This window comes from Protopterus annectens, chromosome 10.part0 (genome assembly GCF_019279795.1).
Source record: "Protopterus annectens isolate FY-2018-M chromosome 10.part0, PAN1.0, whole genome shotgun sequence".
Taxonomy (NCBI): Eukaryota; Metazoa; Chordata; order Ceratodontiformes; family Protopteridae; genus Protopterus; species Protopterus annectens.
In genome coordinates, this window is record NC_056744.1 from 1,802,272,544 (window position 1) to 1,802,285,241 (window position 12,698).

At 40.2% G+C, this 12,698-nt stretch overlaps 1 protein-coding gene across 1 annotated transcript in view; it reads right to left on the minus strand.

The window, feature by feature from the left end:
* Nucleotides 1-1,371: 1,371 nt before the first annotated feature.
* Nucleotides 1,372-12,698, minus strand: part of LOC122814044 (nuclear factor 7, ovary-like) — a 72,792-nt gene continuing 61,465 nt past the window's right edge. Inside the window, exons 4-6 of the mRNA XM_044086647.1 lie at nt 9,871-9,902; nt 9,623-9,783; nt 1,372-2,441 (exon numbers count right to left, since the gene is read on the minus strand). Of these exons, the coding sequence (XP_043942582.1) occupies nt 1,867-2,441; nt 9,623-9,783; nt 9,871-9,902 (768 nt within the window). The 3' untranslated portion in view covers nt 1,372-1,866. The remainder of the gene's footprint in view (nt 2,442-9,622; nt 9,784-9,870; nt 9,903-12,698) is intronic.

The window sequence follows — 12,698 nt, forward strand, 5'->3', positions numbered from 1 at the left end:
CACTGTATGTTACCGAATGTATCTTTTGTGAACAGTACATACAAAAACACCAGAGTTTCTTCTTCTCTGCTTTTGCTGCTTAATGTTTATTTAAATTTCATTATTACATTTTAATGTGCCATATTATCTATTACTTTTTTTCACATTTTTGTTTTGTTTCTTTTGTGAGTTTCATGTATTTACTTACCATTAGCTTGGGTCATACCAGAAAAAGGTCCATTAGACCAGTTCACATCCCTCACTAAGCATCTAATGAAATAAATGAATATAGGGATGAATGAACAAATTAATAAATAAAATAATGAAACTTTGGACAGCATCCATTCATGAAAAATGTGCATAATTCACATCTGAAACTGTAAAAAGTATCACATTACAACTTTCCTAAGTCTTTGCTTCTACAAATAACATAGTTTTACAATATTACGGTTTGCTGTAAGGGTTAGAATGGCTTTGAGGATCCATTGCCGTTAATGTAATGTGAACAAATTAAGAATGTCAACTGAAAAAAAATGTTTATCTGTGGTCCACATTACTTAACATTTAGTCACTTTAACAGTACACAGTGCATATAAAACTAAATGATGACAAACTGTAAAGTAGTATAAATCATTTCTAAAAACATTTTGTATTTTGAGTTTGGCAATCCATAAACTGTACTAACTAAAATCTTAAGTATTCCCAAGAGTTGTGTGTGTGTGTGTGTGTGTGTGTGTGTGTGTGTGTGTGTGTGTGTGTGTGTGTGTGTGTGTAGTGTATGTAGGGAGATCCACATGTTCTCTTGCAGAAACATCCTGTGTCTGCGTGTCCCTTTTCAGGCTATAAATCATACTCGCTGTTCGGCCATGTTTGGGACTGTTACGCTACTCACTGTGGAGCTATCGTTAAGGATGCTTTCTCCCACTGTCCATATATAGCACCTGTACTGAGAAACAAGCTGAACTGTTATATGAACTACTGAGATCATGACCCTGGCATAAAGGTCAGGATGCAAGGCCTTGCTTAGCAGGGTGGTAGTGCTTAGTTATACAGTTGCAATAAAATCCCATGTTGTGAACATGTGTATGATGTTTAACTTAAGTGTCACATAAGACTAAAGATAATACATGCAGAAATAAACAACTGGGCACCATTATTCATGGCAGAGTCCTTTCTACTTAAGCATATTTTGTCTTCTGTTTTTAAATTCAGTTTTATGTATTATTCATTCATTTGTTTTTGTGATCAGGAAGTTGTGAATGGATATCATCCAAGGAGATAGTCTCTGTAGTTATATAAAAACTTGTTTATTTATTTATGTTGTTACAGTAAGTTCCACGGGATCTAAAAAAAGCTGGCAACACATTTAAGATATTAGAAACAGACATCCAGAACATTTCCAACACTTTTATTGTCATTTCTAGTTTTACAAAAAAGCAAACATTAATGTAAGCAGAATCATAACAAAGTTCAACACTCAGAAGCATTATAATTTACATATAATAGGTGCCAAGGTATGTATGTATAATATCTGAAATAATTATGGTTCATTTTTCCACTGAAAGAAATTCCTGTTGCCCCACAACATTGTTCCTTTTTAATATAGAAAAATGGTTTCTGCATCATTGTTGATGTTTACCTGTGCATTTTAAGTATTATGCATTTTTGAGGCACTTTTTTTTTAAGGCACATCTCTTTGGTACTATAGACCATTACCCACAGTACATTAAATTAGAGAATCTTTTTTTGGCAAATAATATTAACCCACAGACCTGCAGTGCTATAAATCATCTTTCTCCATTGCACTCCACAGTACACTATGCTGTATTTTAATGTAATTGGTGCAAATTAGTGTAGTCAGTGCCTTAGGAAAATGTAGGAGTTTATTTATAATTGCAAATGAAATATATTCAGGGGAGTTTCTGTGCAGTTGAGCATAAAAGGATAAAGTCTCTCAGAGAAGGTGTCATGGTATGTGTGCAGGTGGGACATGTTATCAGCATCATAAAATGACACCTGTCCTTCCTCATAATCCAGGTAAATGCCTACCTTCTTAGATATGAGCTTCAGCTCTAGAATATGAACTTTGGAGTCTTTAACAAACAGCACCTCTCTTCTCATCAGCAACCACAGCCCATTTTTGGGTGATGGCAAATCATGTTCATGCCACTTCCGTTGAACAGATGCTTGGACAACACCTATGGCCCAGTCAGTGCTATCGCCAACATTGACTTCCCAGTAGTACCGGCCAGCTGTGAACCCCTCTGAGCCAAGGACAGCAGGTATGCCATCAAACCTTTCAGTGTTGTTGGTAAGCTCCATTACAGCAGGTATACCATTAAACCTCTCAACGTTGTTGGTAAGCTCCGTTTCTTCATCACCAAAGTGCATGCTGCTTAGATCTCTGGAAAGTACTGTGAAAGTACATGCTGTTTTTGGATCTAGATGCAGTGGTGCTGGCACTAAAGTTAAAAAAAAATAGATATTTTTATTATTGCAGTACATTATGAAAGCTGCCCCTGTTGCTTTTCCTTGTGGGCCTCTGCTGCAAAGGGGCAAGTTATACCCACAGAGATAATCCCAGTAAGCAGGGTCCAATTAATAAATTAATGAAAGCAATAAATAAATACATAAATGCTATTTGTACTTCCGTGTCACCACTTGGTCAAAAAAGTGCTTTGTGTGAAGATTTATTTATTTATTTATTAGTATTTGTTTACTAGGATAGTCCAACTGAGCACAAGGCCCCTTTTCAGTAGAAGCCCAAGGGGAAAGGCTCCACACAAAATGAATACACAAGTTTACAATCAGTAAGAATAAGAAAGAGGAGCATATATCTAATAAAAACATTACTAAAAATTATCATTTATGGTTCGAATGCAAAAACTGCATGTTACAGAAAAGAATAGTTATAGTCTTAACTATTAAATTAAAAGACAAAAGAAATGAAATATCTTTAAGAATAGCCAAGTTAACCAGATCTGGGATACATGGATGGGTAAAATGGGCAAGGTTAGTTTACAAGGGTAGACAGAAGGGGTAAAATAAATAAAAGAAAATATTCTCTTTTAAATGTTAAACTGATGCATATCAGTTTTCTGATACAGGAAATTTTAGCACAATTTTGTGGAATTTGGAATACTACAAAAACACTACCCTGGGCATTAAAATATTTCTGTTTTTTTGGCCCTCTATCTAACATACTTATGTCTAGGATGAATGTCCTGCCAACATCCTCTTTCTCTAATATACAGGTTTGTTTAATGTATTCATAACTCTGTGAAGCAGAGGGATAAAGCCATGATTGTAACTCTGATGATCTGTGATTAATGATGCAGGCAGTGGAGTAGTCGATACGGGAAGACATGTTTGTAAGCTTCTGAGCCCCCCAAGCCTTTCTGTGTTGGAGTGAAGCATTCTAGCTTATCAGTGTGAGTGGTAAGCACTAGGTAGCCTATCTACCACAAGATCCGGGTACAGATTCTTAGTTTTAGCACTTGAATTTGCTTATTCATGCTCAGTGCATGTTCAGAACTTGGTGTTAGCACTAAATAAGCTACAAATTACTACAGCACTCAACCTCCCTCTTTACCTAGAGGAAATCATTTTTTGTACTTACTTTCCTCACTTGCTTAGAGAAAAACAGCTCTTATACTCACTTTCCTCACTTGTCTAGAGGAAAGTAATTTTTTATTCAGGCATGTCCAAGGGTCAGCTCCCAGTGTTCTCTCCTGTCTATCTGATGAATCTGGGCATCTTGAGGCAATGTAGCAATTGCCTCATGTGCAGAGACAACCCTCTCCTCCTACCACCCAATACCACAACCTGTGAGAGATGCACTTATCTAGCCAAACTGGAGGTAAAACTCACTCCAACCAAGACTGAACTTGACAGTCAAGTGGAGAAGGTAAACACTTGCACCACACCACACTCATCACATAGTCCCACTAGACCTACACCACCAAAATCCACATATAGAAACACAAAAACATTCACAGAGGCTCTCAATAATAATCTGCCCAAGCAACAGAGACCTCCAAAGCAGAAATGCAAGCAACCTCCACCCCCCGAACACAACCCAAATGACACATAGCCCACAGACTCAGTGTGCCAATAAGCCATAGCCCATAAGGCAAACCAATGTACCCAACACACTAGTCATAGGTGACTCTGTAGTCAGGCACACTGATGTCCCACTCACCAAGCTAAACAAGGAGAAGGTAACTGTCAGCTGCCTGTCAGGTGCCAGGATTCGCCACATAACCCATGCACTCAGGTCTCTCCACAACAAGTACTAATATGACTCTGCCATTGTCCATGTGGGTGTGAATGACCTGAGACATACCTCCCTGGACTACATGAAAAGAGACATGGAAGAGCTCTCCGATCCTGTAGCCCAGGCAAGTATGACCCTAGCCCTGAGTAGCATCCTGCCATTGCCCAGAATGAAACAGCAGTACAAGGACAAAATTATTGACTTCAACAATTGACTAAGCTTCTGGTGTCATTCTAAGGGGATCCAGTATTTGTCTGCCTGGGATGACATGATCGACGGGCCATGATGCTTTGCCAGAGATGGCCTGCACCTGTCGCCCTTGGGATTCCTGATACTGGCTAAGGCTCTTGCTCTCTCAAAATGCACTCACTCGAGGCACTCCTTAAAATGGAGAACATTGATATCTGTGCAGTAACTGAGACCTGGTTCAAGACTCTAGAGAGCACCCCTGCATTACCAGGCTATAACTCATACCACACTTTTCGACCATCTAACCTGGACCAGAACACCAAAGGTGGAGGTATGTCCATATTCATTAAGGATATCCACACTTCCAGGCTAGTTGTGCAGCATAATGCATCCAAGGTTATCCAAGTGCAACTAACTCTGGACAAAACTGCAATCCAAATTGTAGCTTGCTACAGATTCCCCACCATGCCCCAGGATTCCCACTTCTCTTTTCTTGATATACTGGAAAATATTAGGGTTCACCCAAACACCCTAATAATGGGCGATTTCAACTACTCATGTACCAACTCCTTTGCTCAACACTTTCTGGAATTCATAAATTCCAGTGATCTGGATTAACTTATCCACACCCCCACCAGGGGCAACAATATCCTAGACCTAGTCATTACCAACATGAGTGACTAGTGTTTCACACCTGAAATCAACTCCTCGTTGGTCAGATCCGACCATAAACTAACCACCCTAGATATCCGCATCCCGCCTCTACCCACCATTAAGGAAACCATGGTAAAAAATTTCTCCAAAGCCAACTTCATGCTTCTTAAGACAGAAGTGGCAAACCTCATGACACCCATGCAGATGGACAATACAGTTACGACTGCTGAATCTTACACAAATGCACTCTATAAGCACTTACACGAGTGCATGGATCGTGCTATCTCAAACAGAACCAAGACGCTATCCTCCAAAAAAAGGAAGCCAATCTGATGGTACCCTGCCATAAACAAGCTCTACAACAGAAGGAAGAAACTGTTGCAAAAGAGAGTAACATCCCATGAGTGGAGGAGGTCCCTGGTCAGCCTCAGTAAGAAGCTGAGATCCCTTATAAGATCCTCCAAAGCTAGCTACAAAAACAAAATCACCACTGATTATAAGGGCAACCACAAAGCATTCTATAGCTATGTCAAGAATCTCAATGGCAACACCCAGATCTGCTCTGAGTTACAGCACAACGGCATGAAAATTACAGAACCAACTGATATTGCCAATATCCTGGCAGATAGGTTCAGTGCTAAGTTTACCCCCCCTCTCACCCCCTAAAGGGCCCATATCTATACAAGAAGAATGCAGAGTCCATGTAATCACATCTATGCAGGTAAAAGCTGCACTCTCTAAAACCAAAATCACAGCATCCATGGGACTGGACAACATCCAGGCTACGTTTTACACGAACTTCAGAAAGAACTGGCTCCCCATCTAAGCACCATGTTCAATAATAGTTTCACATCAGGCTTTGTGCCCATTGAATGGTGCATAGCAACAGTTATCCCACTCCACAAATGGGGAGCCGCCACTGATCCTGGGAACTATCGCCCTATTAGCCTGATTAGCCTGGTCTGCAAGGCCATGGAACGTATCACCATGGAACTCATAAACAAAGACATTGGTAATCTCCAAACTCTGAACCCCACCCAGTTCAGATTTGTGCAAGGCAGATCATGCCTTCTGAATCTGATTGACTTCTTTGAGGCAGTCACCAAAGCCGTACTCAAAGGTAAGGTGGTTCACACAGCCTATCTTGACCTCGCCAAGGCTTTTGACACCATCCCCCATTTTGGAATTATACCAAACTAGGTATAAATCCCTACATCACAAGATGTGTTGCCAACTGGCTCACTGACAGAACCCACACTGTAAATGTTGCAGACTCCAAATCTGACTTCAAACCAGTGACAAGTGGAGTACCACAGGGTTCAGTCCTGGGACCTCTTTGTTTGCTATCCACTTCTCTGAAGTACAGCCTAACACAGAAGGCCTCTGGCTAATGAAGTTTGCAGATGATTGCAAACTAGGAGCCATAGTCGAGTCCCCAAATGATGTGGACATCCTACAGAAGGGCCTCACCGAGACAGATGCCTGGTGTCAGAGGCATGACCTCAAGCTCAATGCCAAAAAGTGCATTGTCATCCCCTTTGGTAAAAATTCTGTACCCATGAACTACCACATAAATGGCAGTCTACCTAACACCGAGTGTGTGATAAGAGACATTGGGACCCAGGTGGACAGTAGTCTCTCCTTTGATAATCACATTGCCACAGTAGTCAGGAAATCCTTCTGTGTGGCACACCTCATCACAAAAGGGTTCTCATCCAGGAAAAAAGAGGTCATTGTTCCCCCTCTACTTAGCACTCATTAGAGTCATTATAGAGTACAACGCCCCTTTTGGAATGCACCTCACAAGACATCTGCAGCAGCTGGAAAGGCCACAGAAGTACCTCACAAACAGGATTACTGGCCTCAAACAGATGTCCTACACTGACCATCTCAAAAAAACTCCAGCTTTACTCTATAGCATATCGCCTACTCCGAGGAGATCTCTGCCTAACATATAAAGCTATGTTAAATCCAGAGCTGTTGGACATGCTACACCTAAAGAAATCCCAATCCCTCCGAGCTACATGCTCTAGGGACCTAAACCTTGTCACCACATAAACAGGACATGCTGGAGGGATAGATTCCTGTCCCAGAGACTTCATATACAAGCTACCCATCTCTGTCAAGCAAAGTTCCTCATTAGCACTCTTCAAGAAAAATCTTGATGAGTGGATGGGAAATAGGAAATACACCCTGGGGATCACTTCTGTGGCTCTGCTCAATGGGGGCACAGGAAATTAACTTTCTTGGGTGGCATAAGCCAGGGAACCTTGTTGGCTAGACTTACTTAGGCCATTGGGCCGATAGCCTAGTACCTGCCTGTGAATCTATGAACCTATGAACATGTGTAAGCAGCTGATGCCAACTCACCTATCGGGGGAGAGGTAGGCACAACCTGACCTCTTGTGTTACTAGCACTGAATACAGACAAGTAAAACAGCAGGCAGCTGGCAGCATTCTGGGCTGAAACATACATGCATCATGAAGTACATTTGCAACCTGCAGCTAGTTATGTACATACAAACAAAAAAGCACACAGGTCATAGGATTCATATTGTGGCAGCAGGTGTGTTTCAGGCTGTCATGAGAAGTAATGCGAAGAGGGAGGGAGCTATGCAATAACCCTCCTGGCTGCCTGGATGATGATTTCTGGCACTATTTCTCATCACACCTCTCAACCTCTTGGTACTAAAAATCTGGACAAAGCCTGACAAAATGGGGGGATAATGGCCCACAAATACGGACAAATTTTAAATATTGCACATAAACTTAGAAACATGATAGAACAGGGTTTGTATTAACACACATTTTCTGAAGGATTTGAAGTTTGAAAGTCAAATGTATATCATTATTTAGGGACTTCAACCCTCAGACCATCCCAATGATTTTCCAGAAAATCACAAATTCTATGAGGAACAGACCAAAAGAATGAGGCAAAAATCTGGACAGTTGTGAGGTATGTTTCTTACACCAAGGGGAACAAATGGGCAGGTCAGGTAATAGGTGAACTGATGATTGGCATGCAAAGGGAGAAATTGGGCTCAGAAATATTAAGTAGGATGTTTGCAGATGAGAATTAGATTTCAAAGCTCTATGTAGAAAATAAATATTTTGTTGTAGTTTTTTGGAAGGCATTAATTGTGTTCTGTGTCAGAGTCCGTTTTTTGACAAAAGCAGATCTATAATCCTGCATAACATTATGTTGTTTGAACTGATACACTGATACTTCACTGTGTTTTACCTAAAGTCTCATTCAGCACATGTAGAGTGCATTTTCAACATGTGGACAATCAGGTGTCGAATCACACAGTGAGTGAGACAGACACTGAATAAAGATAGAGAGCTTCTAGTCTCTCTTGGTAGCTCGGGGACTTTAGACCTGTGCTCTTTCTGGTTAATAACCTTTGGGAGTTTTCTAATTGTTTGATATGGTTAGTGAGATGCATCCCAGTGGGAGTGTTGAACTAAATAATTGGCCTGTTCAATGCGAGTATAAGGGAGTGATTACCTCTTTGGACCTTGATACCAGCGATTAGCTGGGCTGGATAACAGGACTTCCTGACAACTGCTGTTACATGATGCTCACAAGGGAGGGACCAAGGACTTAGGTTCCCAACTGCATGTAGAGGTGTGTTGCCCACACAGTATGATGAAAGCAGAGAGGGTGTCTACCAAAAGTGATGATATTGCATGTTTTAGCTTTTAGTCCGACCCTATTTTAGTACACCGATTGCTTACTAGGGATAGCTCATTCTGTAGGGTTTAAGTGTCATAGGATGACTTCAGAACAACCTTCCATCTGCAATCATTTACAAACATTGTTAGCCAGGGTCTTGGCTCTCTGCTTGGAGATACCAAAAAGGAGAGGTCCCAGCACTGAGCCATGAGGGACACAGCCGCTCACTTTCATACTTTCTGATGAAGCAATGTGTCATGTTTAGTGCCAGACATCACTCAAACAGAGACTAAAGACTCAAACCTAGGATCATAAGCTGAAGCTCATTAGCAATTAGTAACTTTAACCCTTCTGTGTTATACTGCCAGACAACTATAACTGGGTATGTTTTACTTAATTATATTTAATTATATAAAGTATGGTGTTCTTAAAATTGTATAAAAGTTCTACTTAAATTACTTCTCCTTTAGCACAGAACCTGGAATTGGGAAAGAAAGACACACCATTCCAAAGTGTGGTAACAAGGTGCATTTTGGGATACTGGAACAGATATGTTTAATTAGTTGCGGAGTTATGATCATACATACTAGCTGCCCACAAAGCTGGAAAACAGCCCTTTGGTCACAGCTGCATCCTATCAGACAGTCCCAAATTGTATATTGGTGGACTTCACTTACACGGACTTATGATGGACTTCATCAGTCCCAAATTGTATATTGGTGGACTTCACTTACACGGACTTATGATGGACTTCATCAGTCCCAAATTGTATATTGGTGGACTTCACTTACACGGACTTATGATGGACTTCATTAGTCCCAAATTGTATATTGGTGGACTTCACTTACATGGGCTTAAGATGGACTTCATTTCCTTCCAGATGCTGTACTGCAGGGGACCACTATACATGCCGAGGCTCAGATCACGGTCTGACAGACGATACTTCATCTCCATGACTTTGGATTCCTCACTCTTATTTTCTTCGGTTGTTTGTTCATCAGCAGAAACACTGTGAATTAAGACCATTTTCTTTATAAAAATCTGTGTGTAAGAACTGTCTGATTAAGGTGAGAGATGCACAAACCTTTATACCTACCTTTTATGCTTTTCCATAAGATCTTTGATTGTCTGTATGTAAGAAAGAAAAATATTAGATTAGTACAATATCATAGTTGTTCTGAATTGTAGCATTTTTGAACACTGACAGATGGACTCAAAATTGGAATTAAATGTGTGAACATTAACTGTACTGTGCATCTTACAAATGTTACAGGCAGTGGCCCTGTCGTACCATGTTACCTTGAAAGGCTTCCTGTGTTCTTATGCAGAAGAGTGATAATAATCTCACTCTTTTTTATGTGTGTGTGTGTGTGTGTGTGTGTGTGTCTGTATGTGTATGTCTGTGTGTGTGTGTGTGTGTGTGTGTGTGTGTGTGTGTGTGTGTGTGTGTGTGTGTGTGTGTGTGTGTGTGTGTGTGTGTGTGCGTGTGTGTTGGGGGGCAGCTGCACATTGATTTAATATCAAATGGCACTTTCATTTGGTCCCGTAAAGCTCATGGTCAGAACTAGGACCTTGCTGATCTCTGTTTTAATTTTACATTTCTGCAATAACAGGGCTAAACTGTACTGAGTGGGTTGTGCTAAAACATCATTTTCAGCTCGCTAACTCTCATGGATGTGTCATTCACTCGGTCAGGATGTAACAGATGAACATTCGTGGGTTCTGTTCAAGCAGCTTTACTATGTACAAGCACATCAGAAATGAGACAGTAACTTTGACTTAGATAAACTTATAAACAAACTGACTCTCTCTCTTACATTCTCTGGCTGCACTCTCAAAATGGCCCTGAAGCTAGCATGTGCTTGCAGTTTATATGCATGTGCTGACCTTGGAAATGCTTCTTAAAGGTACAACACACACACTATTGTACATCCTCCCTCTTTGAGAAATGAATCGCACTTCATTGATGACATTAACTGACATGCAATAAATACACAATAATTATTAGATGTGCAGTTATACAGAACTAGATACATATAGACAACTATGTCCAGGTCGCTGTGTATTTCACACTAGGTCTGGAGATGTGACCAAATTGTGTGACATATAATTTAGAGTTAGGTCTAGCTACTGGGACTGTGTCTGCTGAATGTCCAACCTTGGGGACATCAGGAACATCATCAGGAATGGAAGTAGAAGGTAAGACATGTTCTGGAACAGGAACATTGTCTGGATTGCTCCGAGATCTAGAGTCTGTATCGCAGGAACAATGCTGTGATATCGGTTCTGATACAGGAAGATGTCTTCTATGATTTCTCCTGTACTCCACACCCTCACATTCCACAAAATAGAATCTCGGCTCAGTACATAAACATGTTACTTGACCAATCTGGCCGAAACCTTTTGCCATTTGTATCATCAGTGTCTTTTTCCCATAGAAATAATTTTATCATAATGGACTTTTGAAAAGAATGTTTTCTGAGTAATTCGGCTTTGATTGCTCTGTTGTTTTTAGCTTTAGGACTCAACAAACTGGAACTGATAGGCAAGATTGCACTGGTTTGCCTGGATAAAAGTCTTTGAGTGGGTGAGCCAAGTATATCATGACGGGGTATATTTCTGAGATTGAGTAAATTCAAAAAGACATAGATCAGGAACACCAAAAATCAGGAAAAAACAGCTATTTTAGTGTAAAATGATTTAATTCACTATTCGTCAAAGGTGAGTTCATCAGAAATACAAATCACAACTACAAAAGCGCACTGAAATACTGTAAGCAAGTAAAAAAGTGATTGTATAACAAGCTATCAACTCATAAAACAATTATTCAATTGAAGTAAGCCATCATTTAACTTAATCCCATAAACTACTGTTTGCAGTAAAAAATGCATTTGAATAAAATCTTTATTTTTTGATGTTAACTTTTCTGTTTTTTAAAAAACATTTTATATTGACTGTATCATTCAGCCAAGGATGTATGTAGGAAGCCAATCTCAGTTGCCGTTCTGTTTCTTTCTGTTCCACTTTGTTCCTATAATCACCTCCCCGAATGTCCTTGTTCACTGACTCAAGAACCGAGAAAGTGAACTTTTCCAATTAATGCACTTGGTGGAATGTTTATACAAGGCGTTGTTGACATTTTTTGTTTTTACTGCATACAAATGTTCAAGAATACGTGTCCTCAAACTTCTAGTGGACATTCCCACATAGAACGCCGGACATCCACTACTCATAGCCAAATAGGCAATACCTTCACTACCACAATCTAGTCTACCTGGAACGGTGATGTTGAAGTCAAGGTGTTGCAAAAAAATATAAGAACCAGTGTGGATGTACCTACATACTTTGCATCCCATACACTTGTGCATACCTCTGTTGCTTGCTCCTTATCAACGGGAACCATGTCCCCTCTCCAACATGTCCTTGACGTTACAATTTTTCCTGAACACAAAACAAGGCACCTCACCCAATACATTTACCATGTCACCATTACCTAAAATGATTTTCCAGTTCTCATTAATAATTTTACGAATCTGGTTGTTGTCCAAACAAAATCTAGGTTTGCTTGAACCTTCACCATCCGTATACATTCAAAAAGACGTCGGTATTATCATGCTTTGACTTTTCTAGTAATTGCTTTGCACTTTGTACTGCACGTTCAGCTAGACCATTTGACGGTGGGTACTCATGACTACTAGTAACGTACAAAGTCTCATTCTCTTGCAAAATTCTGAAACAATTGACTGGTAAGTTGCATAACCTTGTCAGAGCTAAGCTTATGTGGATTCCCATGGACTGAGAAATGACATTTCAGCTTAGTAATAAAAGTAGTGTACATTAGGTTAGGCAACAAATCGATCTCAAATCAGTTTGAATAAGAGTCAACCAGCACTAAATAATGGTGATTGTTCCGCTTGAATATAT